Genomic DNA, 25,402 nt, shown 5'->3' on the forward strand with positions numbered 1-25,402 from the left:
AAACATTAAAAATATTCACACATGGGGCGCCTGGGTGGCTCAGATGGTTAAGCATCTGCCTTCTGTTCAGGTCACGATCCTGGGGTCCTGGGATCAAACCCCCACGGGCTCCCTGCTCAGCGGGGAGTCTGCTTCTCCCACTCATACTCCCTCTGCTTATGTTCTCTCTCTGTCAAATAAATAAGTAAATCTTTTTTAAAATCTTTTTAAAAATGTTTTATTTATTTATTTGACAGACAGAGATCACAAGTAGGTGGAGGGGCAGGCAGAGAGAGAGGAGGAAGCAGGCTCCCTGCTGAGCAGAGAGCCTCATGCAGGGCTCAATCCCAGGACCCTGAGATCATGACCTGAGCTGAAGGCAGAGGCTTTAACCCACTGAGCCATCCAGGTGCTCCAGTAAATCTTTTTTAAAAATGGGACCTAAGAGCAAAACATACATTCCTAAAGAAAAACTAGGTTCTTTTACCCCATAAGTGATGGTCCATGTCTGAATTTCTACTTTGTTCTCTGTAATCCTTTCTTCTATTCTTTCTGTTTATTCTCCATTATTCATCTTTGTATCATCTATTTAGAGTCTTTAAGAAAGAGGTACGTAGATACAGCATGACATGATATACAAGTGTGAGGTGGGGATGGCTGGCAAGGCTCACCCTGCTTGAATAAAATATCCATCCCAACCATCCAGAGTATTTTGGCTCTGATTCTAAGTTCACCTAGTAACTTCTTGATTAGCCTCTCGAATACCACAGATAGAGAACATAAGTAACATGAGCACTGTGCTAAACACTTCACATACATTAATTCATTTCTGAAACAGCATTGGGAAGTAGAACTGTTACCCTTTTTATTTTTTTTTAAGATTTTATTTATTTGACAGACAGAGATCACAAGTAGGCAGAGAGGCAGGCAGAGAGAGGAGGAAGCAGGCTCCCTGCTGAGCAGAGAGCCCAATGTGGGGCTCGATCCCAGGACCCCAGGATCATGACCTGAGCTGAAGGCAGAGGCTTTAACCCACTGAACCACCCAGACGCCCCTAGAACTGTTATCCTAATGAACAAGGAAACTGAGACTTGAATAAGCTAAGTAAATTGCCTGGGTATCAGATCTAGGATGAACTCGGGGTCTGTCTGAGCTCAGACAGACATTACATTATGTACTATATACTACATACTCATAAAAACTACATTATGTTCATTCAGCACAATTTATTAAATTATCTCACCTAATCTAGAAGTAGCAAGTTTAGTCACAGGAGAATTAATAGTAACTGCAGTCATTTTCAGCCCAATTCAGCCTTGACATTTGTTGGGGTAGTCTTAGTCTTAAGCTAAGAAGACTTTAGTCTTGTAGACAGGCAGGATTTGTATACACAAAACAACTAGAAAACTAAAAAAGCTGGAAACTATATATTTAGAGGCAGTGGAGAGGAGTGCTTTATTTTCCATATTCTGACTACAGCGTATCATAAAATACGCATTTAAAAAGAAAGGAGGGTGATTTTCTTGACATCACAGTATGTTGCCTTACCTGATAGCAGATCTTTGAAAAATGTTTGTGGAATGAATTAAGAGGGGTGTATTCTGGGACTAGGATCTCTTTCTGCTAAGCTTTCAGGCTAGCCAGACTGCTGACTCACCATCCATCAGCATAAGGGAACTCTCAACTCTTTGGGGGCAGTCACCATAGCTAGATGTTACCACATTCTCTTCTGACAACCTTCTAGTTTTCCTCTTCAGTTGGGTTTTGGTCTGGGACCTTCTGAGGTCCCAGGCCTCTGCAAACAACTGCCTTCTCCTCCGTTACCATCAGGTCTGTTCCAGGAAGGACCACCCTCCCTCCTCCCTCAGAAGAGATTATGTATTATGCAAAGAGCCTGAGAGCCAGAAGTACTGCTTTTTATTCCCTTAGCATAAAGAAGTTGGACTAGATGGTCTCTGAGGTTTATTTTCAGAGACTGTTCTCTGAGAGAAGAATTGAGCAGAAACTCTGCTCCCAGATAACTGATTAATCAGGCAGAGATTACTGTAGGCTAGTAGTTTCCAAGTCATGCTCCATGGAACCTTGGTTCCCTGGGATTAATAAAAGTATTCTTGGAAGGAAGGATTTTATGGTCATCTGTATTTGACTGGGATAGCCACAGTTAAACAGATTTCTTCACTGCTTGTGATTTCCAGCCAAGAATTTAATTAGCCAGCCAGTCTATAATACAAGGATAAATAAGAAAAATAGAAGATGGAAAGGTTTAAGACCTAAATGTCTTCATTGTAGGTAGGTCATGAATGATATCCAAAATTGGAAAATATCAAGGGGCTCCTGGGTGGCACAGGGGTTAAAGCCTCTGCCTTTGGCTGTGGTCATGATCCTGCCAGGGGAGCCTGCTTCCCCTTCTCTCTCTCTGCCTGCCTCTCTGCCTACTTGTGATCTTTGTCTGTCAAATAAATAAAATCTTAAAAAAAAAAAAAAAAGAAAATATCAAGAAATAACACTATCAGTGTATGATTTAGGAATTTGAGGTTAAACACTGGAACAACTAATACTGTTGAAAATTTTCCCTCTGGGCTCCCGGAAGTAGGAATTGGTTCAGGGCACAAGAGAAGGTAGGGGAATTGCTGTTTATTACTGTTATAGAACTATTTGACATCTCAAACTATATATATTCATATATATATATACGATTAAAATTAAATATGGGGGTGCCTGGGTGGCACAGTCAGTTAAGCAGCTGCCTTTGACTCAGGTCATGATCCCAGGGTCCTGGGATCAAGCCCCAAATCGGGCTCCCTGCTCAGTGGAGAGCGTGCTTCTCCTTTTCCCTCTGCCTGCTGCTCTGCCTACTTATATTCTCTATCTCTGTGTTAAATAAGTAAAACAACAACAACAACAACAACAACAAAACCTTTGAAAAAATTAAATTAAATTAAATATGGAAGAATATAAAATCTTGGGGCGCCTGGGTGGCTCAGTGGGTTAAAGCCTCTGCCTTCGGCTCAGGTCATGATCTTAGGGTCCTGGGATCGAGCCCCGCATCAGGCTCTCTGCTCAGTGGGGAGCTTGCTTCCTCCTCTCTCTCTGCCTGCCTCACTGCCTACTTGTGATCTCTCTCTCTGTCAAATAAATAAATAAAATATTAAAATAAAAAAGAATATAAAACCTCAAAATAATTTTGAATGACTGAATAACATTGCATCATGTAGTTGTACCATAATTATTCAGTCAAATTCCCTGTCATTGGGGATTTAGATTGCTTCATTTTTTAAAATATTTAGATTGCTTCATTTTTTTAATATTATAAATAATACTGAGACCGATATGTGTGTGTATATATATATATTTTTTTAAGATTTTATTTATTTATTTGACACAGAGAGAGAGCACAAGTAGGCAGAGAGAGGGGAGGGAAGCAGGCTCCCCGCTGAGCAGAGAGCCCAATGTGGGGCTTGATTCCAGGACTTAAGGCAGAGGCTTAACCCTCTGAGCCACCCAGGCGCCCCTGAGACCAATATATTTTTGTCTGTATCTGTGATTTTCTTCTAGATTTCTGAAAGAAAGCTGGAGTTGGGGCACCTGGGTGCCTCAGTCCTTAAGCATCTGCCTTCAGCTCAGGTCACGATCCCAGGATCCCGGGATCGAGCTTCCTGCTCCTCCCTCTCCCACTTCCCCTGCTTGTGTTCCCCCTCTCACTGTGTCTCTCTCTCTGTCAAATGAATAAATAAAATCTTTAAAAATAAATGAATAAAGAAAAGAAAAAGAAAAAAGCCAGAGCAAGAAATAACTTAAAATTTTCTTGTCTATATTACATCATCTCTTGAGAGTTTTGGGGTTTTTTTGTTTTGTTTTTAAAGTTTTTTTTATTTGTTTGACAGAGAGCAGGAGAGCACAGGCAAGGGGTGTAGCAGGCAGAGGGAGAGGGAGAAGCAGGCACCCTGCTGAGCCAGGAGTCAGTGGGTGAAAGACAGTTGCTTAACCCACTGAGCCACCAAGGGGCTCCAGAGTTTTGGTTTTTTAAAAATCAGCATTTTACTTTCCTAAACAGTGGTTAAGAAAGCTTTAATTTTATAGGAATGGGAATTGAAATAACCACAGATGTCCTGGGTGCACTATTTCTTGTGTCATTTGGAGCTCATTTTTTGGAGTCATTTTTTATCTGTTAGAGTTTTTCATTATCAAAGGCTTATAGTTATTGCATAGATTTGCTGTTAATGAAGTTATAGAGTATTCTGAAACCTATCTATAAAACCAGTGATTGGGTTTTCTTTTCTTTTCTTTTTAAAGATTTTAAAAAATTTATTTGACAGAGATCACAAGTAGGCAGAGAGGCAGGCAGAGAGAGGGGAGGAGGAGAAGCAGGCTCCCTGCCAAGCAGAGAGCCCGATGCGGGGCTCGATCCCAGGACCCTGGGATCATGACCTGAGCCAAAGGCAGAGGCTTTAACCCACTGAACCACCCAGGCACCCAGGTTTTCTTTTTTATAAGATTTATTTCTTTAAAAATTTGAAAGTCCTGATCTTTGAATTCTTTTTTTTTTTTTTTAAAGATTTTATTTATTAATTTGACAGAGAGAAATCACAAGTAGACGGAGAGGCAGCCAGAGAGAGAGAGAGAGGGAAGCAGGCTCTCTGCTGAGCAGAGAGCCCGATGTGGGACTCGATCCCAGGACTCTGAGATCATGACCCGAGCCGAAGGCAGCGGCTTAACTCACTGAGCCACCCAGGCGCCCCTGATCTTTGAATTCTTTTCTTCCCCGCAAAATTGATTTGTGAGAGAGAGCCAGCATGTGAGTGACAGGAGGGGCAGAGGGAGAGCATTTTCAAGCAGATCTCCCAATGAGCCTGGAGCTGCAGGCAGGGTGGATCACACCCCCAATGAGATCGTGACCTGAGCTGAAACCAAGAGCTGGATGCTCAACCGACAGCGCCACCCAGGCGTCCCAACCAATGTATGTTTATAACATTTCGGGAGTGGGGTGAGGAGTTGGGTTAAATAGGTAATGGGGATTAAGGAGTGCATTTGCTGTGATGAGCACGTGGTGAGGTATTGAATCACTGTGTTGTACACCTGAAACTACTATAACACTGTATGTTAGCTAACTGGAATTAAAATCTTTAAAAAATAAAAAAGTCCTTTTAAAGAAAATTTAGAAAATACATTATTGTATAAGACAAAAATCATCTGTAAATTTTTAAAAAATATTTTCAGTCCATCTCATTTAAGCTGGGTAGACATTTACATTTTTGGAATTTAGTTTTTAAACCGTACATATTTTTTAATGTGGCATTAAGATTTATTGATAGAAAATAGTAGTGTATAACCTGTATAATGACCATTTTAAGTCTCCAAAAACAGCTCAGCATTTTCAGATACATGTTAGTGTATCTGACCTTGATGTTCCCTTATTTAGGTTTCAGTTTCTCTTGCATTAGTTATTAATAATAGCCAGAAGTGCCAGTTAAAAACATTTTTTTTCTCTCATTGCAAGAAAGAAAATTGGACTCTTTCATTTTTAAAGATATGGAATGGCATGTTTTTAGAATTCCAAACACAGACTATGCTTGAATCTTTTTTTTTTTAAGATTTTATTTATTTATTTGACAGAGATCACAAGTAGGCAGAGAGGCAGACAGAGAGGAGGAAACAGGCTCCCCAGAGAGTACAGGGCCCAACGAGGGGCTCGATCCCAGGACCCTAGGATCACAAACCAAGTTGAAGGCAGAGGCTTTAACCCACTGAGCCACCCAGGCACCCCTGTACTTGAATCTTAATAAAAAAGTACATCACGTGTATTTTTTTTCTTTCCTTTTTTTCTTTCTTTCTTTTACTAACATACAATGTATTATTTGTTTCAGGAGTACAGGTCTGTGATTCATCAGTCTTACACAATTCACAGCACTCGCCATAGCACATACCCTCCCCAGTGTCCATCACCCAGCCACCCCGTCCTCCCACCCACCTCCCCTCCAGCAACCCTCAGTTTGTTTCCTAAGATTAAGAGTCTCTTACAGTTTGTTTCCCTCTCTAGTTTCATACTGTTTCATTTTTTCCCTCCCTTCCCCTATGATCTTCTGTCTAGTTTCTCAAATTCCTCATATCAGTAGATCATATGATAATTGTCTTTCGCTGATTGGCTTATTTTGCTTAACAAAATAGCATCTATTTCAATCTGCATCATTGCAAATGGCAAGATGATGTGTTTTTTTGTTTTGATTTGTTTTGTTTTGTTTTGTTTTATTTTTAATATTTTATTTATTTGACACAGAGAGAGAAATCACAAGTAGGCAGAGAGGCAGGCAGAGAGAGGGGAGAAAGCAGGTTCCCTGTGGAGCAGAGAGCCCAACGTGGGGCTCGATCCCAGGACCCTGGGATCATGACCTGAGCTGAAGGCAGAGGCTTTAACCCACTGAGCCACCCAGGTATCCCAAGATGATGTGTTTTTAATGGCTGCATAGTATTCCATTGTGCGTATGTGCGTGTGTGTGTGTGTACACACCACATCTTCTTTATCCATTCATCTGTTGATGGTCATCTAGGCTCTTTCCATAGTTTGGCTATTGTGGACATTGCTGCTATGAACATTCGGGTGCATGTGCCCCTTTGGATCACACATCAGGTGTATTAATATGGTTGTTCTGTCCTGTTTTCCAACCACCATTTTTCTTTTTCTTTTTTTTTTTTTTAAGATTTTATTTATTTCACAGAGAGAGAGAGATCACAAGTAGGCAGAGAGACAGGCAGAGAGAGAGAGGAGGAAGCAGTCTCCCTGCTGAGCAGAGAGCCCGATGCAGGGCTCGATCCCAGGACCCTGGGATCATGACCTGAGCCGAAGGCAGAGGCTTTAACCCACTGAGCCACCCAGGCGCCCTCCATTTTTCTTTTTCAAGAAGAAGGGACATTTCAGTGGTGCGTACTCTATAGCTACTATCATTTATTTTAACTAAATGGGATTTTGTTGCAGAAAATTGTTGGGCATGAGAAAACCTACAAAATTAATGTTTTCCTTTTATCTTCCTTTTCATTCTTACTCATACTGTTTTCTTTTCCTTAACTGTTCTCTCTTTTCAAATATTCTTTCTCCATCCTTAAGTCATTTTTTCCATTTTTAGAAATTGAGACATAATTCGCATAATGTAAAGTTTGCCATTACAGTATACAACTTAGTGGCTCTTGGTATATTCATAATGCTCTGCAACCATGACTACTGATTCCAGAACATTTCCATCACCTCCAAAACAAACCCTATATCTGTTGGTCAGCAGTCCTGTTCTGCCTTTCCCCCATCCTCTGGCAATCACTAATCTACTTTTAAATAGGGTTTACCTATTCTGGACATTTCCAATAAATGACATACAGTATGAGGTCTTTTGTATCCAGTTTAATTAGATTAATGCTTTCTAGCCTCATACATGTTGTAGCATGTAACATTCCCTTTTATGGCTGAATGATAATCCATTGTATGGACATTTGGGCATTTGGGCGTTTGGGTGTTTTCTGCTTTTTGGTTGTTAGCAATAATGCTGCTTTAAACATTTGTGTACAGGTTTTTATGTGGACATGTGTTTTCATTTGTCTCTAATGTACATAGGAATGTAATTGCTGGGTGACATGTAATTCAATGCTTAATCTGTTGAAGCCTAAGTTCTTGTCCTGCATTGTTAAATGGTATGTTTTTCCTCCATTAGGTACCAGAATTATAACAGGGATAGGATATCATCCGTTAGTACCTGGCTATACATTAAAAAAACAAAACAAAACAACTTTCACCTAAAACAGTGGTTTTCGACATTGGCTGCTCATTGGAGTCATCTGGGAATGTTTAAAATCAACTGGCACTAACCCCCATAGTTTTTTATTTAATTAGTCTGGGGTGCAGCTTGGGCCTCCAGGTGATTATGTGTAGCCAAGACTGGGAACCACTGTTCTAACTCTAACTGGAGTTAGACTTGCTACTTGAAAAGGGGAAGGCAAGGACTTCATATATATACTTTTCTTGGCAAAACTGCTACGCATTTGAATGACTTGATATTGTGTCTCTCTGTTCTTCTCTTTTTAATGTGTGTAATAGTGATTGAAAGCACATACTCTGTATCGGTCTACCTACACTGGAACCTGGCTCTACTATATGACCTTGCAAAAGTTGCTTAACCTCACTGTTCCTTAGTTCCTACATCTGTAAAATGTGGAATTAAATAGTATTTGCTATGGTCTGAATGTTTCTTGAAATCCTAATTCCTGGTGTGATGGTATTAAGTGGAACCTTTGGAAGGTGCTTAAACCCTGAAGGTGGAGTCCTCATGGATGGAGTTAGGGCCTTATAAAACAGGCTCCAGGGGCCCCTGGGTGTCTCAGTCAGGTAAGGGTCTGCATTTGGCTCAGGTCATGATCCCACCCCACATCGGGCTTATTGCTCAGTGGGGAGCCTGCTTCTCCCTCTCCCACCCCCCTGGTGCTTATGCTCCCTCTCTCACTCACTGTCTGTCCAATAAATAAATAAAATTTTAAAAGGGGGGTGAGAACTCCCTAGTCCCTTCCACCATATAAGGCATCAGTTTTGTACCAGAAAGAGGGCCATGATGACAACGTGACCAATGCAGGCACCAGACTTCTGCCTCCAGAACTGTAACAAATACATTTCTGTTGTTAATAAACTACCAACTCTATATTTTTTTGTTATAGCAGCTGTATAGACTAAGAGTGTTTTAAGGTTTAAATGAATGTGTGTGTGTGTGTGTGTGTGTGTGTGTGCATGTGTATTTTTTAATTTCTTAGAAAAGTGTCTTGCATGGGGGTGCCTGGGTGACTCAGTTGCTTAAGTGTCCAACTCTTGATTTTAGTTCAGGTCATTATCTCAGGGTTGTGAGATCGAGCCCTGCTTTGGACTCTGTGTGGGTGTGAAGCCTGCTTAAGATTCTCTCCATCTCCATCTGCTCCCCACCCCATCCCCATCCCTGTGCTCACACACTCTCTCTCTCAAAGAAATAAACAAAATCTTAAAAAAAAAAAAAAAAAGTGCTTTGTGCATGTATAGTGTTTCGTAAGTGTTAACTTGTAATTGTTACTGTGATTCTTCTCAGACCTTTACTCACTATCTAGACTTACAAAATGGTGAGTAATGACTATTAAAAAGTTACATGACTTTTTAAAAAAGATTTTTATTTATTTATTTGACAGAGAGAGCGCAAGAGCACAAGCAGAGGGAGTAGTAGCAGAGGGAGAGGGAGAAGCAGGCTCCCAGCTGATCAGGGAGCCTGATGTGGGACTCGATCCCAGGACTCTGGGATCATGACCTGAGCCTAAGGCCACCACTTAACTGACTGAGCCACTCAGGTGTCCCTAAAATGTTACTTGCCCTTTTATTTATTTGCTTGTTTGTTCGTTTATTTAAAAGATTTTATTTATTTATTGGACAAAGAGAGAGAGAGAGATCACAAGTAGGCAGAGCAGCAGGCAGAGGGAGGGGAGAAGCAGGCTCCCTGCTGAACAGATAGCCCGACGCAGGGCTCAATCCCAGGACCCTGAGATCATGACCAAAGCAGGCAGAGGCTTAACCCACTGAGCCACCTCGGCACCCCAGTTACTTGCCATTTTAAAGAACTGTCCTATATGTTGAATTCTTGCATAAGAAAAAAGTTGAGAAAGTAGCATGATGACACTTTCCTGTATTATTCACCAGCTTCATCAGTCGTGGCCAATCTTGTTTCCTCTGTACTCCCACCCATTTACCCACCTTTGAATTATTTTAAAGCACGTCCTACAGGTTACCTTTTATTTTTTTTATTTTTTTTTTTAAGATTTTATTTATTTATTTGACAGAGAGAAATCACAAGTAGATGGAGAGGCAGGCAGAGAGAGAGAGAGGGAAGCAGGCTCCCTGCTGAGCAGAGAGCCCGATGCGGGCCTTGATCCCAGGACCCTGAGATCATGACCCGAGCCGAAGGCAGCGGCTTAACCCACTGAGCCACCCAGGCGCCCCAGGTTACCTTTTAAATAGCTTCTAATTTCATGTGTCTTCTTTGAATCCCTGAGGAGGGCGATGATTGGTAGGAGGCTTGAGAAAGAGAATACACTGAAGGTGAGGGGCCGTGACAGGAGATTGCTTATATTCCAGGATGAAGTTGTAAAGTCTTTATTCCAGCTAAGTTCTCTGCTTCTGTGTGGGGCCCTCTTTTATCTACCTCTTAGTATTTTGCCGTGGAAGTACTAAAGACTTATTCAGAACTCATTAGAACCCATTTCTGTCACCTGATGTGAATGAAATATGGTTCCCAGCAAGGGCCTTTGCTCTAGCCATCTGTTAGCAGAACATGTAGGACAAATTGTTCTGTATTATTTCCATACCTTTGTGCTTTGGAATGGTGATCATCTGTTAATGAATAAATGTGTTTCTGCAAACTTACATTTACTTTGAATATATGCCAACAGAAGATTTCTCTCAAGAGAGGCTAAGAATTCATAATTGTGCTTATGAAATGGGGTCGAAAATTAATTCCTTGTCTTTGTTTTCTCCAGTCTTATAAATCTGCTTTCTTTTTGTCATAAGCTATCATGTTATTTATATTTAATTAATTAATTTATATATAATATATATTTATTTATAAATATATTTATTTATATATTATTATATATTAATATATATTTGTTTTATTATTTATATTTAATTTATATATATTTAAAAGATTTTATTTATTTATTTGACAGGCAGAGAGAGGACACAAGTAGGCAGAGAGGCAGGCAGAGAGAGAGGGGGAAGCAGGCTCCCTGCCAAGCAGAGAGTCTGATGCAGACCTCGATCCCAGGACCCCAAGACCATGACCCAAGCCGAAAGCAGAGGCCCAACCCACTGAGCTACCCAGGCACTCACTATCATATATTTTTAAAGATTTTATTTATTTATTTGAGAGGAAGTGAGAGCAAGGGAGCTAGAGGGAGCATGAGCAGAGGTGGGGGCTGGGCAGGGAGAGAGAGAGAAGCAGACTCCCCACTGAACAAGGAGCCATACCCAGAGCTCAGATTCCAGGATCTGGGATCATGACCTGAGCTGAAGGCAGACATGTGACCAACTGAGCCACCTGGGTGCCCTTAAGCTGTTATATTTTATGATGAAAATAAATGTATGAATTTTATTTTTTTTTATTTTTTTTTTTAAAGATTTTATTTATTTATTTGAGAGAGAGAGACAGTGAGAGAGAGCATGAGTGAGGAGAAGGTCAGAGGGAGAAGCAGACTCCCCATGGAGCTCGGAGCCCGATGCGGGACTCGATCCTGGGACTCCAGGATCGTGACCTGAGCCAAAGGCAGTCGTCCAACCAACTGAGCCACCCAGGCGTCCCAATGTATGAATTTTAAAAGTAGTATAACTACATTGCAAACTATTTCATAAACTGGGAAAAGAAGAAAAATCACTCTTAATTCTACTACCATAGCTATTGGTTATATTTTAATGATTCCCTCCTAGACTTTTTTCTACCTATATTTTTTATAGCAAGTATTTGATTATTTTTAAGTCTTACTTTGTTTACTTCATATACTGACCGTCATCATTTTGTGTGGTTTTGTGTTTGCTAAGCCTTAGCCAGGAAAAAAAACAAACAACATTTTAGGCAGTCTTTAACTTTTTAGACATGCAAAGCTATATATATATTTGTCTAGATAAGTACCAATCAACCGGAAACTTGGTTTAATTGAAAACTGTTTAGTATCTGTCTTGACGTGTACAGACTCATGGCTGGCATGAAAATAGTTCAGGTGTATAGCTCATACAGTATTATCAACTTTAATATTAAAATTTAGCCTTACAGATAGAGGAATTAATATTTAGTAGCATTTACGTTAATGTCACTTACACTTAACATTGTTGTTTTGCTTTTCTTTTGCCTGTTTTTTTCTGCTTCCCTAATAATAAAGTAATGGCTGACTCGAGTATTAGCCATGTATCAGGCACTAATAATAAACGCTTTGTATGGATCATCTTTTTTTAATCCTCACAAAAAGGGCCTATTATCTCTATTTTACAAATGTAGAAACTAAATCTTAGTGGGTTTAGCTAACTTGCCTGAGGTCATACAGCTGATACAGAATGGGTCAGAATTTGAATGCTGGAGTTCCTGCTACTCACCACTATGCTAGCCTGCTGTGAACAGAAATTTGCACTTGCTGTCAATACATTGATTACCATGAAAGTCTAACCAAAATATACCAAAGAGAATCACAAATGTTTATCCTACAGTAAACTACATGGTGTAAGTTGTAGAGCAACTTACATTAGGATTAATTTTAAGAAAAGGAGTAAGTCATGAACTTAGAATATTTTAATGCAAAATCTTTGCTTTCCAGTATAAATTTTTTTTTTTTTTTGACAGAGAGAGATCACAAGTAGGCAGAGAGGCAGGCAGAGAGAGAGAGAGGAGGAAGCAGGCTCCCTGCTGAGCAGAGAGCCCGATGCGGCACTCGATCCCAGGACCCTGAGATCATGACCCGAGCCGAAGGCAGCGGCTTAACCCACTGAGCCACCCAGGCGCCCCTCCAGTATAAAATGTTTTATAAAATCATTCCTATATTGGTCTAGGCAGGACACTGGAATTGAGGGTGATTTAAAGTGCTGTTTCTTTTATTACTTCCTAACATATCCCCATTTTTATCAGTGAAGACATGGATCTCCTGTTGACTTAGTTCTAAGACTTTTTTCTTTGTATTCCTTCTTCCCAGTAGTATTAGTTTCATTTTCTAAATTTAAATAATTTCAGGTTCTACAAGATACTTTTTTTTTTTTGCTTAGTTGCCAAGGAAAGCAATTTCTTTGTTGATTTAAGTAATCACTACACCCAGTGTGGGACTTGAACTCACAACCCTGAGATCTAGAGTCCATTGCTCTACTAACTAAGCCAGCCAGGTGCTCCAGTTCTTCCTTTAATTTAACTAACTGTGACTCTTTTGAAGAGTTCTTATGGTTTTATTATAGAAGACATCTTAGGGGTGCCTGGGTGGCTCAGTCACTTAAGTGTCTGACTCTTGGTTTCAGTTCTGGTCATGATCTCAGGGTTGTGAGATTGAGTCCCACATTGGGATCCACACTCAGCAGAGAGTCTACTTGAGATTCTCTCTCCCTCTCCCTTTGCCCCTACCCTCCAAAATAAATAAATAAATCTTAAAAAAAAAAAAAAAAGAAGGCATCTTAAATTTTGAAATGAACTGTCAGGTAGGGTAGTTAGTATGTTTTCTGATATTCAGCACATCTCATGCTGTTTGTTAAGGGAAGATGCACCCAACAGTTATGGGCCCACCATGCTTACTTTTTTTTTTTTTTTTAAGATTTTATTTATTTATTTGACAGAGATCACTAGCAGGCAGAGAGGCAGGCAAAGGGGGAGGGGCAGGCTCCCTGCTAAGCAGAGAGTCCAATGCGGGGCTCGAAGCCAGGACCCTGAGATCATGACCTGAGCTGAAGACAGAGGCTTAACCCACTGAGCCACCCAGGCACCCCATGCATCCAACAGTTGAGACTAGTTCCTAAACCATGAGCTATCTTTGGTTTCAGAATATCCAAACTTGAGTAATGAATCTGCCCTTTACTGATTCAGTCACCTTGGGCAAATTACTTACTTGAGCCTTAGTTTCCCCATCTGTAAACTGGTATAATAAAGATAATGATGGGGGTGCCTGGGTGGCTCAGTAGGTTAAAGCCTCTGCCTTTGGCTCAGGTCATGGTCCCAGGGTCCTGGGATCGAGACCCGCCTCCAGCTCTCTGCTCAGCAGGGAGCCTGCTTCCCTCTCTCTCTCTCTGCCTGCCTCTCTGCCTACTTGTGATTTCTGTCTGTCAGATAAATAAATAAAATCTTTAAAAAAGTTTTTTAAATAAAAAATAAAAAGATAAAGATAATGATGTATATAGGTACTTAGGTATATGACACATAGTAGGTACTCATTGACTATTTCTTCTTCCCCACCCCCCCAGAGTTTATAAAAAGAAATTAAGTTAAACGGGGAGTCTTCTAGAAAGCCCAAATGAACCATAGTAAGAAAGATATGTTATAAAAGCATTGGGGAAAATCTTGCAGTTTCCTCTCAAAGGGAGCATATACTATTCTCAAATTAACATAGTATATTAGGTTCTGGGAGCATTGAAAAACTGACACAGATATTTAATTATTAGGTTATATCTAAGAACAGTAAGTTTAATGGGATATTTGTGTCAAACGACATTTTGTTTTCCTTCCCCTCTCCCACCTCTAATTGTCTTTACTACAATATCCTGGATAGCCTTTTCCTGACTTCATAAGAAAAACTTCTGAAGATAATCATAAATATCAGTAAAGCTATACAGCTAATTCTAGGTTGCACCCTGCCTGACTCTTCTGAGCAATTTAGTAAAGGCTAAGAAGAGCCTGGGGAATATTGTTGCTTTGTCCTTCCCCCTTACGATTCTGCTTTGTCTCTTACTCCCATTTACTGTAACCATGTGTTCAACACCCTCAAGAATCCAGAGTAGAGGTCTTAGGCAGCTGTGTCCCAATGTCAGCCTGTCAGACATGTGAGAAGTTTACATAAGTCTGTTTCTTGTCTTATGTGCCATCTGCTGAGGAGAAAAAAAAGGAAGTACTAGGCAGCACTTTGAGTTCACCAGTGGGTGTGTCCTTAAAAATGAACCCATAGCCATGCCAGAATTGATTCTTAATATCTATCTCCCAGCTGTATGTATGTATCTTTCTTTCTCTTTCTTGCTCTCTTTCTCTCTCTTTCTTTCTTCCTCTCTCTTTATCATTAGAAGGTAGGACTCTTGGTATCTGCTCATTTGACAGAGGTCAGTTTTATATTCAAGCCTCTCTTTGAACCTATAAGGAGTTTTTGCTCATTTTCACTAGAATGGGAAGATATACTGACCTGTACTTGGCAGGAATCAGGTCCAGGAGTAGAATTATAAAATTATACAATTTGAGAGATCTGAGCATCCTTATGCCCCAAATGTCTTCCTATCCACAGGATACCATATTGGAAAACCTGACTAAGGGTGTCACTTCCAGGCATTGCTTGATTAGCCTGTATTACTTTTCTCACCACTTTCTCCTCTGTTGGGCATTGAAGAGGTATAGACAACTGGAGCATGCTGGGAAGGGCAGGCTTTGATTAGTGTGTTATTAGGGCTCTGAAAGTAATGGAGAAGCATAAAATTACATGGGGTATTACAGAAAGAAAATGTTTACAGAAATCTGTACTCTGTAACTATGAAAGATTAACAAGAGAAACTAGCATGAACAGATCTGTGATAAATCTTATGCCTCAAATTATTAGCAAAGTAATCAAGCATGTGGTTCTATTAATGCTTCTGTCTAATGAATGATCAGTTCTTAATTCAAGAAGGACCTTTATATCTTTATTTTATATCTTAGTATATGAACCTTCTGCTAGAATTAGAGCTCTACACTGGCAAGCAAGATATGAAATTAAATTTGCAATTTTCGTAATAATGCTTTTATTATTAATAATGTTAATTAATAATTTTCTACATGAGCATTAATAACTTTAGTCAATGTTCAAAATCTTAATTAAACCTAAAACAGTTAGCTGTGACTGTAGGGTTAATAAATAGACCTCCAAATGCAATGCCTTTTTGCCTTTTTTTTTTTTTTAAGATTTTATTTATTTAGTTATTTGTCAGAGAGAAGCAGGCTCCCTGCCGAGCCAGGAGCCTGATGTGGGACTCAATCCCAGGACCCAGAGACATTAGCCGAAGGCAGCAGCTTAACCGATTGAGCCACCCAGGCATTCCTGCAATGCCTTTTTGTACTGAGAATCTAATGTTGTTATCAGTGATGATTCTACTAAAAGTGATGGTTAACTATGGATGCGACTAAAAAGATTTGTGGGTGAATAGCAGGCCATTCCAGATTATACATATGTAATGGCAATTTTTGGTTTGTGTTTCTAGTGGATATTTGCAGGCTTTCTGCTAACAGTACCTATAGCTTTGTTTCCAGGATCCACTTAAGTATTTTGAGAGTACATCTTCTTTTTCTGCTATTTGTTCATTCAGCATATATTTGCTGCAGTACCAACTGTCAGATCCTATTAGATGTTAGAGATAAAAAGATAAAACAAAATCTCTGCATTCCAAGGATTTAGTCTAGTATATTACTGGTTAACTAGGTTCTTGCTGGTCAGTGAATTTACTACATGGCAGGGTTTCTCAACCTCAGCACTTTGACGTTTGGGGCCAGGTAAGCATTTGTAGTGAAGGGCTGTCCCAAGGAGAATTATAGTATATTTAGCAGCATCTCTGGCCCCTATCTACTAGATGCCAGTAACACTACCCCTCCCCCTCAAACTCATGACTGTCATTGCCAGACCTTCCCTGAAGGCAAGTTTAGAATGTAAACCAGACTTTATCTGTGTCATTGACAAAGAACTTCGGTAAAATTAGTTTTTAAAATGTAATACAAGAAAAAAAAAAGTAATACAGAGCTAGCAAATGTAATGAAAGAAAGCAACCTAGAGTATTACACAGTACTTACTACTCCCTGTGTCTTTTTCAAAGAGGAGTACACAACAGTAGTACTGAATAACACCTTCTAAATGTGTTGTGTTTTAGTTTGAATGTCTGTGAATCTTCTCTGAGTTAGGAGTTACTATGTATAAGAGTATAATTACTTAGTTTCTTAGGGACTTCACTAAAACAGCAAACAGTATTATAATTGGAAAGAGAAAATCCTCTATGAAATATTTCATGATTTTGGGGATGCCTGGGTGGCGCAGTGGGTTAAGGTCTCAGCCTTCGGCTCAGGTCGTGATCCCAGGTTCCTGGGGTTCTGCTTCCTCCTCTCTCTCTGCCTGCCTCTCTGGCTACTTGTGATCTCTGTCAAATAAATAAAATCTTTTTTAAAAAATTCATGTTTTTTTCTGAGTTCATTGTCAACATTACTCTTTTCTTGTTTAGAATGAAAATACTTCATTTTCTCCAGCTAGCACATGTCTGGAATGTTTCCGGTATTCTTCAGGCACACCACTTTGACTTTTGTTACTTTATTAATGGAATACTACGTAACTTAGACGTCTTCACCTTACTGCTTTTGTGTGTTCAAATAATGTATAAATACATAAAGGCAAATTATTTTTATTAAAAAATAATTTAGGTGATGGGACTTCAGGAAGCAATGTGACGAAAGAATAGAAATGTATCACAAAAAACGATAATGTATGAATAGCATTGTACAACCAAGAATTCACTTTATTAATCTCTTAAGGGAGTGCCTGGGTGGCTCAGTGGGTTAAGCCTCTGCCTTTGGCTCAGGTCATGATCTCAGAGTCCTGGGATCGAGCCCTTCATAGGGCTCTCTGCTCAGCGGGGAGCCTGCTTCCCCTCTCTCTCTGCCTGCCGCTCTACCTACTTGTGATCTCTCTATCAAATAAATAAGTAAAATCTTTAAAAAGTTTTTTAAGGGGCGCCTGGGTGGCTCAGTGGGTAAAAGCCTCTGCCTTCGGCTCTGGTCATGATCCCAGGGTCCTGGGATCGAGCCCCGCATCGGGCTCTCTGCTCAGCGGGGAGCCTGCTTCTCTCTCTCTCTCTCTCTCTCTCTGCCTGCCACTCTGCTTACTTGTGATTTCTGTCAAATAAATAAAATCTTTTAAAAAATTTAAAAATAAAAAGTTTTTAAAAAAATTTAATAATCTCTTAAAGCTTGTCTTCTAGTTTGTGCTCCTCAAAGTAGAGAGACCTCTCTTTGAAACAGGACTTCACAAAAAAAAAAAGAGAGAGAGAGAGAGAAAAGAAAGAAACAGAAGAAACAAAATGATGGGGCGCCTGGGTGGCTCAGTGGGTTAAGCCGCTGCCTTCGGCTCAGGTCATGATCTCAGGGTCCTGGGATTGAGTCCCGCATCGGGCTCTCTGCTCAGCAGGGAGCCTGCTTCCTCCTCTCTCTCTGCCTGCCTCTCTGCCTACTTGTGATCTCTCTCTGTCAAATAAATAAATAAAATCTTTAAAAAAAAAAAAAAAATGAAACAGCACTTCACTAGAGGTCCTGAAACCTGAGTTGAGTTTCAGGTTTACTTCTGGTACTAACTAGCATTTTAACCATCCATTTATCCTTTCCTGGCCTTAATTTCTTCACCTGTGATAGCTAGCTAAAGATATAGATAGGCTTCTTTATTCTGTTTCCCAGATAAGTATCCTGAATTCCATAAATCCACACTCTTTGTTTAAACAAACCCTTTTTGTATCTTTATTCTTACAGAATATCCACATTTCACTTTCCGTGCTTATCAAAAGTTTTAATTCATCATGGATAATCTGTCATCAGAAGAAATTCAGCTGAGAGCCCACCAGGTTACTGATGAGGTAAATGTTATACTTGGAATAAGTAATTCACTTTTCTCAGTGGAAGGTTGAGAGGACCTTCTTAGAAATATCCATGTTGGCCTCCTCCCTGTCCCTTTATGTCCAAGAATCCATTTTCTTCAGAGTGTCATTGCTGGCCCCTTAGTTTTTCAGCTTACCAAAAATTAAACAAGCGAAAGCAGCTTGCATGATTTTCCTTTTTTGTCATTGTTTAACAGTTACTTACAACAAAGATACTCTCAATTTGAGGAATTGGAAACATCTGTGTAATATACCTAGATTTCTGCTTACATTAAACTTTTATGAATGCTGCTAACTTTACCTTCCAAATTTTTTCTTAAGGAGCAACTGGTAGGAAGAAAATAAGTAAAATTACAGTGATCAACTTTCTTATTTGTTTTATTTTGTTTTAAAGGGGGGAGATATGGCTGAACGGGCAGTATTTAAAAATGGAGCAGCATCATGACTATGTGATCAGATTTTTATTTTTATTTATTTATTTATTTTTGCTACATATTTTAGAATACTAAAAGCCTGTGTTTTTCCCTAGTCTCTGGAAAGTACAAGGAGAATCCTGGGTTTAGCCCTTGAGGTAAGTCATTGTTTAATCATTAAGCAGAAAAATTGTATAAGTGGGATCTTGATAGCACAAGCTGGAATTTTTGTTAGGAGTCAGAAGTATATGGTATCAGTAAGCTTTTATTATTTGAAACCAGCAATTGCTGAACTTGTCAAACAATGAAGTGATGGGCCATTTTTGTTTTTCCCATTGACACTATAGACTATGACAGAGAAGATCAAGTCACCATGAATTTTGACTTAATTATATTGGGGGGGGGTTAATATGTTAAAGTTTGTTGCTGTGGGGTATTAGCTTTTTCTCTAGCTCTGATTCTCTGAGAACTTGGGTTTCTAAATGATTCTGTCTTGCTATTAGGCCTTATAGGTTTTGTTTCTGTTGCTTTTATGTTGTGTTGTATTGCTCTAGCTTTTTTCTCTTCTTTTAGTCTCAGGATGCAGGAATTAAGACTATCACTATGCTGGATGAACAAGGGGGTGAGTTGCAGTCATGGCAGAAACTCTTGATTTTACTTATGACACCAGAAAGCCCTTCCAAATCAGCCATGTCTAAAATTAAGCCTTGGGAGTGCCTTCCCTATGTAAGATAAGAGTGATTCATTTACTTCCTTTTTCTGATTTGAATTGTATCCTGTTTGTTGCCTGTTTGAGGTGGGAGCAACAATACCCAATTATATACCAAGTATTTGTCAGGTGGCCGGACTAACTGTGTGTATTTGTCATTCGTACATTAGATACTGTGATATTCTAGCATCATTTTCAGAAGTCAAGTTAAGTACTTAAACAGGTTTAGATTCAGGTAAGTTTGGAATCATTCCGTTTGAGTTGGCCCTGAGCAATCTGGCCTAGATTTGATTAGACTTATGATAGCCTTCAGGTTTTGAACTTACTGAGAGAGAGAAATGCTGGGGATCCAGTCTGGTCAGAGTACACCTAAATCAGTTGCAAGGGTGATCTTGAAATATAAGCCTTCACATGCTCCTATTATACAAATTTCTTTAGAGCATATCTTCCCACAATAAGAAGCCATATGCCTCAGGATCAGTTTGTGAAAGATTGTTCTCATGTTGCATAGTGTGTAGTACCTTCTGGCACTGATAAAGTCACTGGGATGGATTACTGGTGGATTCAAAGTTGAAGTTTGCTGTTCCATATTAATAGTGTCTTCTCATTGTAACTGTGAATATAACACAAAATGTCACTTCTACCACTTATTCTTAGAACAACTAAACCGCATAGAGGAAGGCATGGACCAAATAAATAAAGACATGAGAGAGGCTGAGAAGACTTTAACGGAACTCAACAAGTGCTGTGGCCTTTGCGTCTGCCCATGTAATAGGTGAGTTGAGAAATCAAGACCTTTTTAAAATGAAAGTGAGAACATGCCACCCTCCAGGAAGGTCAGAAGTGTGCCTGGGCCTAAATAAGGAACTTTGTTAGATAAATTTGAGCCATTTTTCCTTCAGGCAGAACAAACTTTTCATGTAAATGGGCACATTCACTGAAAACCGTGGCTTGAATTTAGTCAGTCCTTGAATCAAGTCCCAATTTTGTTTTTTAATAGTACATGAAACATAATATAGGAAATAAACATCTGGCTAATACAGAGGAGGATGGAATTAGTGTCTTTTCCTTTCAAACACAGAATATTAACAAAATACGTACTCTGTGGTAGGCACATGAGGAATGGCCAAGGGAGTAAAGGACTTGGATCCTATCTTCAGAAGACCTACCATGTGATGGGATATATGAAGGAGAATAGCAAAAAAGTAGAAAATATATACATCTAGTGCAAAATCATGTGTCAACTGAGGACACAGAACTAATAAAATTTGGTTTGGAAAAATACTACAAGAGAGTGAGGACTGGCATTGGACTCAGTGATTAGAAGGATCTAATCAGATCCACGTTCTAAGGAACGTGGAAGAACTAGGGAAGGCATTTCCTAATATAAACAGAAATTACAGAGGAGTCTGACTTAACTGAGCTGCATGATTCATATAGATGAGAAGTGAAAATTAAGACGTACGTAGGTGGACTAAGGGGTAGATAGATTGGAGTGGCGTATATAACTGCCCTAGTTAGGAACCTTTTGTAATCTGGGCCTGTGAGGTGAGGCCTTATTAGTGAGATTAGAGAAAAAAGTATAAGTCAAGGGAATATATTTATTTTAAAGCTACTGATTGTATGTCAAACACAAGAAGGGAAAATCAAAGAGGCCTCTAAAAATTTGAAGTTTCTAGTAAAGTAGGAGATGAAAAGTCTTCAAATTTTTTGTGTATAAGTGTTTAAGATTATGATTGACAGAAAGAAATTCATTCTTTTTGGTGACTCCATTTTGAATATTGAAATTCCCTACTTACTCTTTAGTAAACCAAACTCCATATAGTTGACAAATACTCGACCAGGAGGAAGTTTGGGCTGAGGCAGTTAACCATTATCTTCCCTTCTGTCTGTTATTAACAAAACAACAATTTTGAACTTTCCCCTTAGTTGAAATGACAACGTCTGGAAATTGAATGACCATCCTTACTGCTGAGAGCATTCATTTGAGAAGAGCTTCATAAACATTAGTACTTGGTCTAGTTGTCTCAGCTGGTATGGTAAACCACAAGTGGGATACAAAGGTTTACATACTCTCAGCATTTTTACTTCTCAAGGAGTTGGGAAAGGAGGAACTTTTGTTATATTGTCATACTTTTAGATAGGTGTTTTCATGTGACAGCATTCTCTGCCATCTCTTCAAGAGAAAATAGAATTAAGTTGCTTATTGGTCAACTTTAGTGTTTGTTTTGAGCATAAAAAATTAAAATTTGACAGTATTCTTCCTACTGTTGTCCATTGGCCTTCTATTCTAAGACAGATCTGCTGGCCTGTTTAGACCTTGGTTGACTCTCTAAAAATGCATGTTTAAATAATGACTTTAAATTTAAAAATGAACCTGTCCATCAGGGCGTAGCAGATTACCTTAAGCAAACCAGTTAGAAATGCACAAGTTTTTTTCTTTTTTTACCTAAACTCTTACCTATATTTTGCAAACTTGTGCTTTTCTCGTGTGTTCTGTGTACCCTTTCAAAAGTGCAGAGGAGAAAAATCAAATGAATTTCCCTGAGATTACATATTAGGAGAAGAGAAAGGCAGAAATCATCCTCCTGAGAACATAGAGCAAAATCACCTCTGAGTCAGGGGTTGAAAAACAGGAAAAGCAGTGAATCCTAAGATGGTCTTAGAAAGTGGGAAATAGAACTACAGAAGTATTAACTATTAGTATTACTGTTTCACTTTGAATATCCTAGCCAAGCATAGGCAGGATTTTCTGAGACACTGGTGAGAAAGAAGGTGGAATATGGTCCTGAGGCAGTTTGCAGGCTCTCACCTGAGCACAGAACCCTTTCTCAGTAGGTCCAGAGAATGCACTTCTTAGCAGATGGAATGAAGGGGCTCCTATAAGAGAATAGTTGTTCCCTGAAGAGAAGAGAGTGATATTCCAGCTTAAAGATGTCAGATTTTAATTGCCTTCCTTGTGTCTCTCTCTTCTTTATAATATTGACTTTTTGGCCTCTATGATATCCTCGTCCTTAGCTCTGTCTACTATTATTCCTGCCAGTGTCTTATCTTTCTAATTTTATCTGCTAATCCGGGCTTTAGTTAGCCTTATTGTATAAATAGTCATAACATGAGCTTCTTAAAGGTAGATCATATAAGACTAGTATTGATTCTGGTAGTAATAAAATCCCAGGTCCACAATCTCTTATCTGCCACTTAGAAATCTGAAAATCTCTGAAAACCAAGGAGTTAGGCTTAGGTTTTTTTTCCCTATAATGTGCCTCAACTCATTAATTAGGCCATAAAACAACATGAGTTGAAGCTATTTTTAATCTTTATCCCACTTAGTGTAAATGCTAATTTGTTTCACTACAGAAATACTCATATATTTATTGATTATGTGGTACTGTTCAAATGTCTCACATCCAAGGGTTTGGATGAGATTTGTGGGCCTGTATGTTAATTTAGGCTTTTATTATTTTGAGCGCTTTCAGTTTAATCCTAACAATAACCTTAATATGAAATAGACTGTTCTTATCACCATTTTACATATGCAGAAACAGAGGCACAAAGAGGTTACACCAGAAATGGAAGAGTTGAGATCCAAAACCAGGCAGAGTCTCAGCTTTTAACTATATAGCTACATTGCTTGACTTTGGCAGGAAAAGAATGGACCTTTTTGCTGTTGCTGTTAGATGTATTGCTATATAGAAAATGTCTTGAGTAGATTGGTTCTTTGAGATGTTTTTCTATTTGGTAGTTTTCATTGAAGCCAGCTCAGCAAGTGAAACAGACATGGACATAGCTTTGAAAGAGAATTTTAACTTTAGCTAATTCTTTTTAAAGGACTACCAGAATTTAAACAGACTACCAGGATTAAACTTTACAATTGTGAGTTGGTGTCATCATCTTTGATGGTAACTTTGATAAGTTGTCATTCTAATTGTTAAACCAATTAACAAGAATTTAAAAGGAAGCACACTTTAAATGGGAAGTCTCAGGATAGTAAACTTGCTGGTGTCCCGGTTTAACTATTCTCAGGCAAGGTATTCTTCTGTCTGAAGATGCCTCTCTTCACTGTGTACTTACAATGTCAAACACATAGTTTGAAGACAAATTGGTATTTCTGGACCACTTATTAGAGAAATTCACAATTGGTACTACAGATTTTCTACTATTCAAGTCTTATTGATATGTAAAAATTCAGGTCTGATTATTAAAATAAATGTTGAATTATATTTTAGTCAACATTTGAATTTTCTCCTTCCATCCTCCTCACTACAGATACAAAGATGAGTAAAGTATAGCTCTGGCACTGTTTCATTTGTCATTACTCTTTATTTTGGGGAAGCTTGACATGGTACCTGATATATAGTAGGTGTTCAATAAATACTTGTTGATTGAATGTCCTTAAGAAACTTGTTGGCTGATGGGAGAGTTAGACATGTGAAAAGATTTTTTTTTTAAGTTAAATGCACATGAATATATAACAGAAATAATAAGGAGAGATCTGTAATCACCAAGAAAGAATGAAGAAGTCTTAGAACCTCTCCATTAGTTTTCACCTTCTCTTCATAATGATTCTCATAATTTTAGGAAAGAATATCATCATCCAGACATTCTTAAGAAAAATTAAGTGTGCTCTGGTTTAAATTATTTTCCTGTTTTTCTTTTTATCTAGATTCTCAGATGTTCGTTGTTTCTATGAAACCAGGCAGGAATTTAAATGCATTATGTTTTACAATTCTAAACTTGCTTCTGTTCTGTTTGACTGGCATTCACTCTTTTTCTGCGTTTCATTCTCTCACTTGATTAATCTCTTCCTTTCTAATCTGCTTACTAAAAATGAAGACTTAACATCAGGAGCCGAGCTCAGTAACTGGTCAAAGGGAACTTTAAGATGCAGTAAGATGCAGTCTTGTGGCGCAGTTTGGGCTGTTAATCTGCTTTCTAAAGGTGATGCTTCAAATGGTTTTTCTGTGCATGTGCATGGATTTTGTGAATGGTGGAGACTGTCTTTAAAATTGTGCTGTGGTGTGTAAAGTGAATTTGTTCTGGGTGTTGTATGCCAAAAGATGAACTTGACAAAATGTTCTTAATTTCTAATGCCCCCCTTTGATTAATGGTTCTGATAATTAAGTTTTTGCTAAATAACATTTAAGATTATAAAAATAAAAACATCCCTGAAGTTTCTAACAAAGTTTTAATTAAGGTGATGTTTGTAGTGAATTGCTTAATCCTAGTTTTGATCAAAGGTAAGGGAATTCAGGCAGAATCCACCAATGTCCATAGGACTTTGATTTCAGAATCCTATCTTCTTTTACTTCCCTGTGCCTTTCTGGTTCCAGAATCAAGATTTTTCCTATTTAAGAGTTGCTTCTAAATGATTTGGATTCTCCATAACTTAGTCCACTTACCAAATTGGAATTAATTGCCAATCTAGTCATCTTGAATATCATTTGGAACATGGTGGGATATAAACTTAAAATGTCAGTTTGTCTGGTATTTTCTTTCTTTTAAATAAAGATTTTCCCTCTTAATCTGCTCTGTAATTCCTATAATGTCCCTTGTTAGCTTGCTCTGGTTTCTTGCTGAATTAATACAGAGCTAACTAATCTTATTTTTTTTAATTTTTATTTATTTATTTTTAAAGATTTTATTTATTTATTTGACAGAGAGAGACCACAAGTAGACAGAGAGAGAGAGGAGGAAGCAGGCTCCCCGCTGAGCAGAGAGCTCGATGTGGGACTCGATCCCAGGACCCTGAGATCATGACCCGAGCCAAAGGCAGTGGCTTAACTCACTGAGCCACCCAGGCGCCCCCTTATTTTTTTTTAAATGAAAGTTAAACCTAGTCTACCTATTGTTAAGTATAATGTTCGAATCCTTAATTTTGGATCTTATTAGGAGCTGTGAAGACTATGGTTAAATGTTAGAAAATTAGAGCATTTGATCTTTACC

The 25,402-nt window shown here is 38.8% G+C and overlaps 1 protein-coding gene across 3 annotated transcripts in view; it reads left to right on the forward strand.

The window, feature by feature from the left end:
- The window catches only part of SNAP23 (synaptosome associated protein 23), a 42,899-nt gene that overhangs the window by 6,342 nt on the left and 11,155 nt on the right, over window positions 1–25,402 (forward strand). For all 3 annotated transcript variants that reach the window (XM_032343438.1, XM_032343439.1, XM_032343437.1), the window contains exons 2-5: window positions 18,213–18,316; window positions 18,867–18,908; window positions 19,324–19,372; window positions 20,117–20,234. In XM_032343438.1, the coding sequence (XP_032199329.1) occupies window positions 18,260–18,316; window positions 18,867–18,908; window positions 19,324–19,372; window positions 20,117–20,234 (266 nt within the window). In that variant the 5' untranslated portion in view covers window positions 18,213–18,259. The remainder of the gene's footprint in view (window positions 1–18,212; window positions 18,317–18,866; window positions 18,909–19,323; window positions 19,373–20,116; window positions 20,235–25,402) is intronic.

The sequence above is a fragment of the Mustela erminea genome, chromosome 5 (assembly GCF_009829155.1).
Source record: "Mustela erminea isolate mMusErm1 chromosome 5, mMusErm1.Pri, whole genome shotgun sequence".
Classification (NCBI taxonomy): domain Eukaryota; kingdom Metazoa; phylum Chordata; class Mammalia; order Carnivora; family Mustelidae; genus Mustela; species Mustela erminea.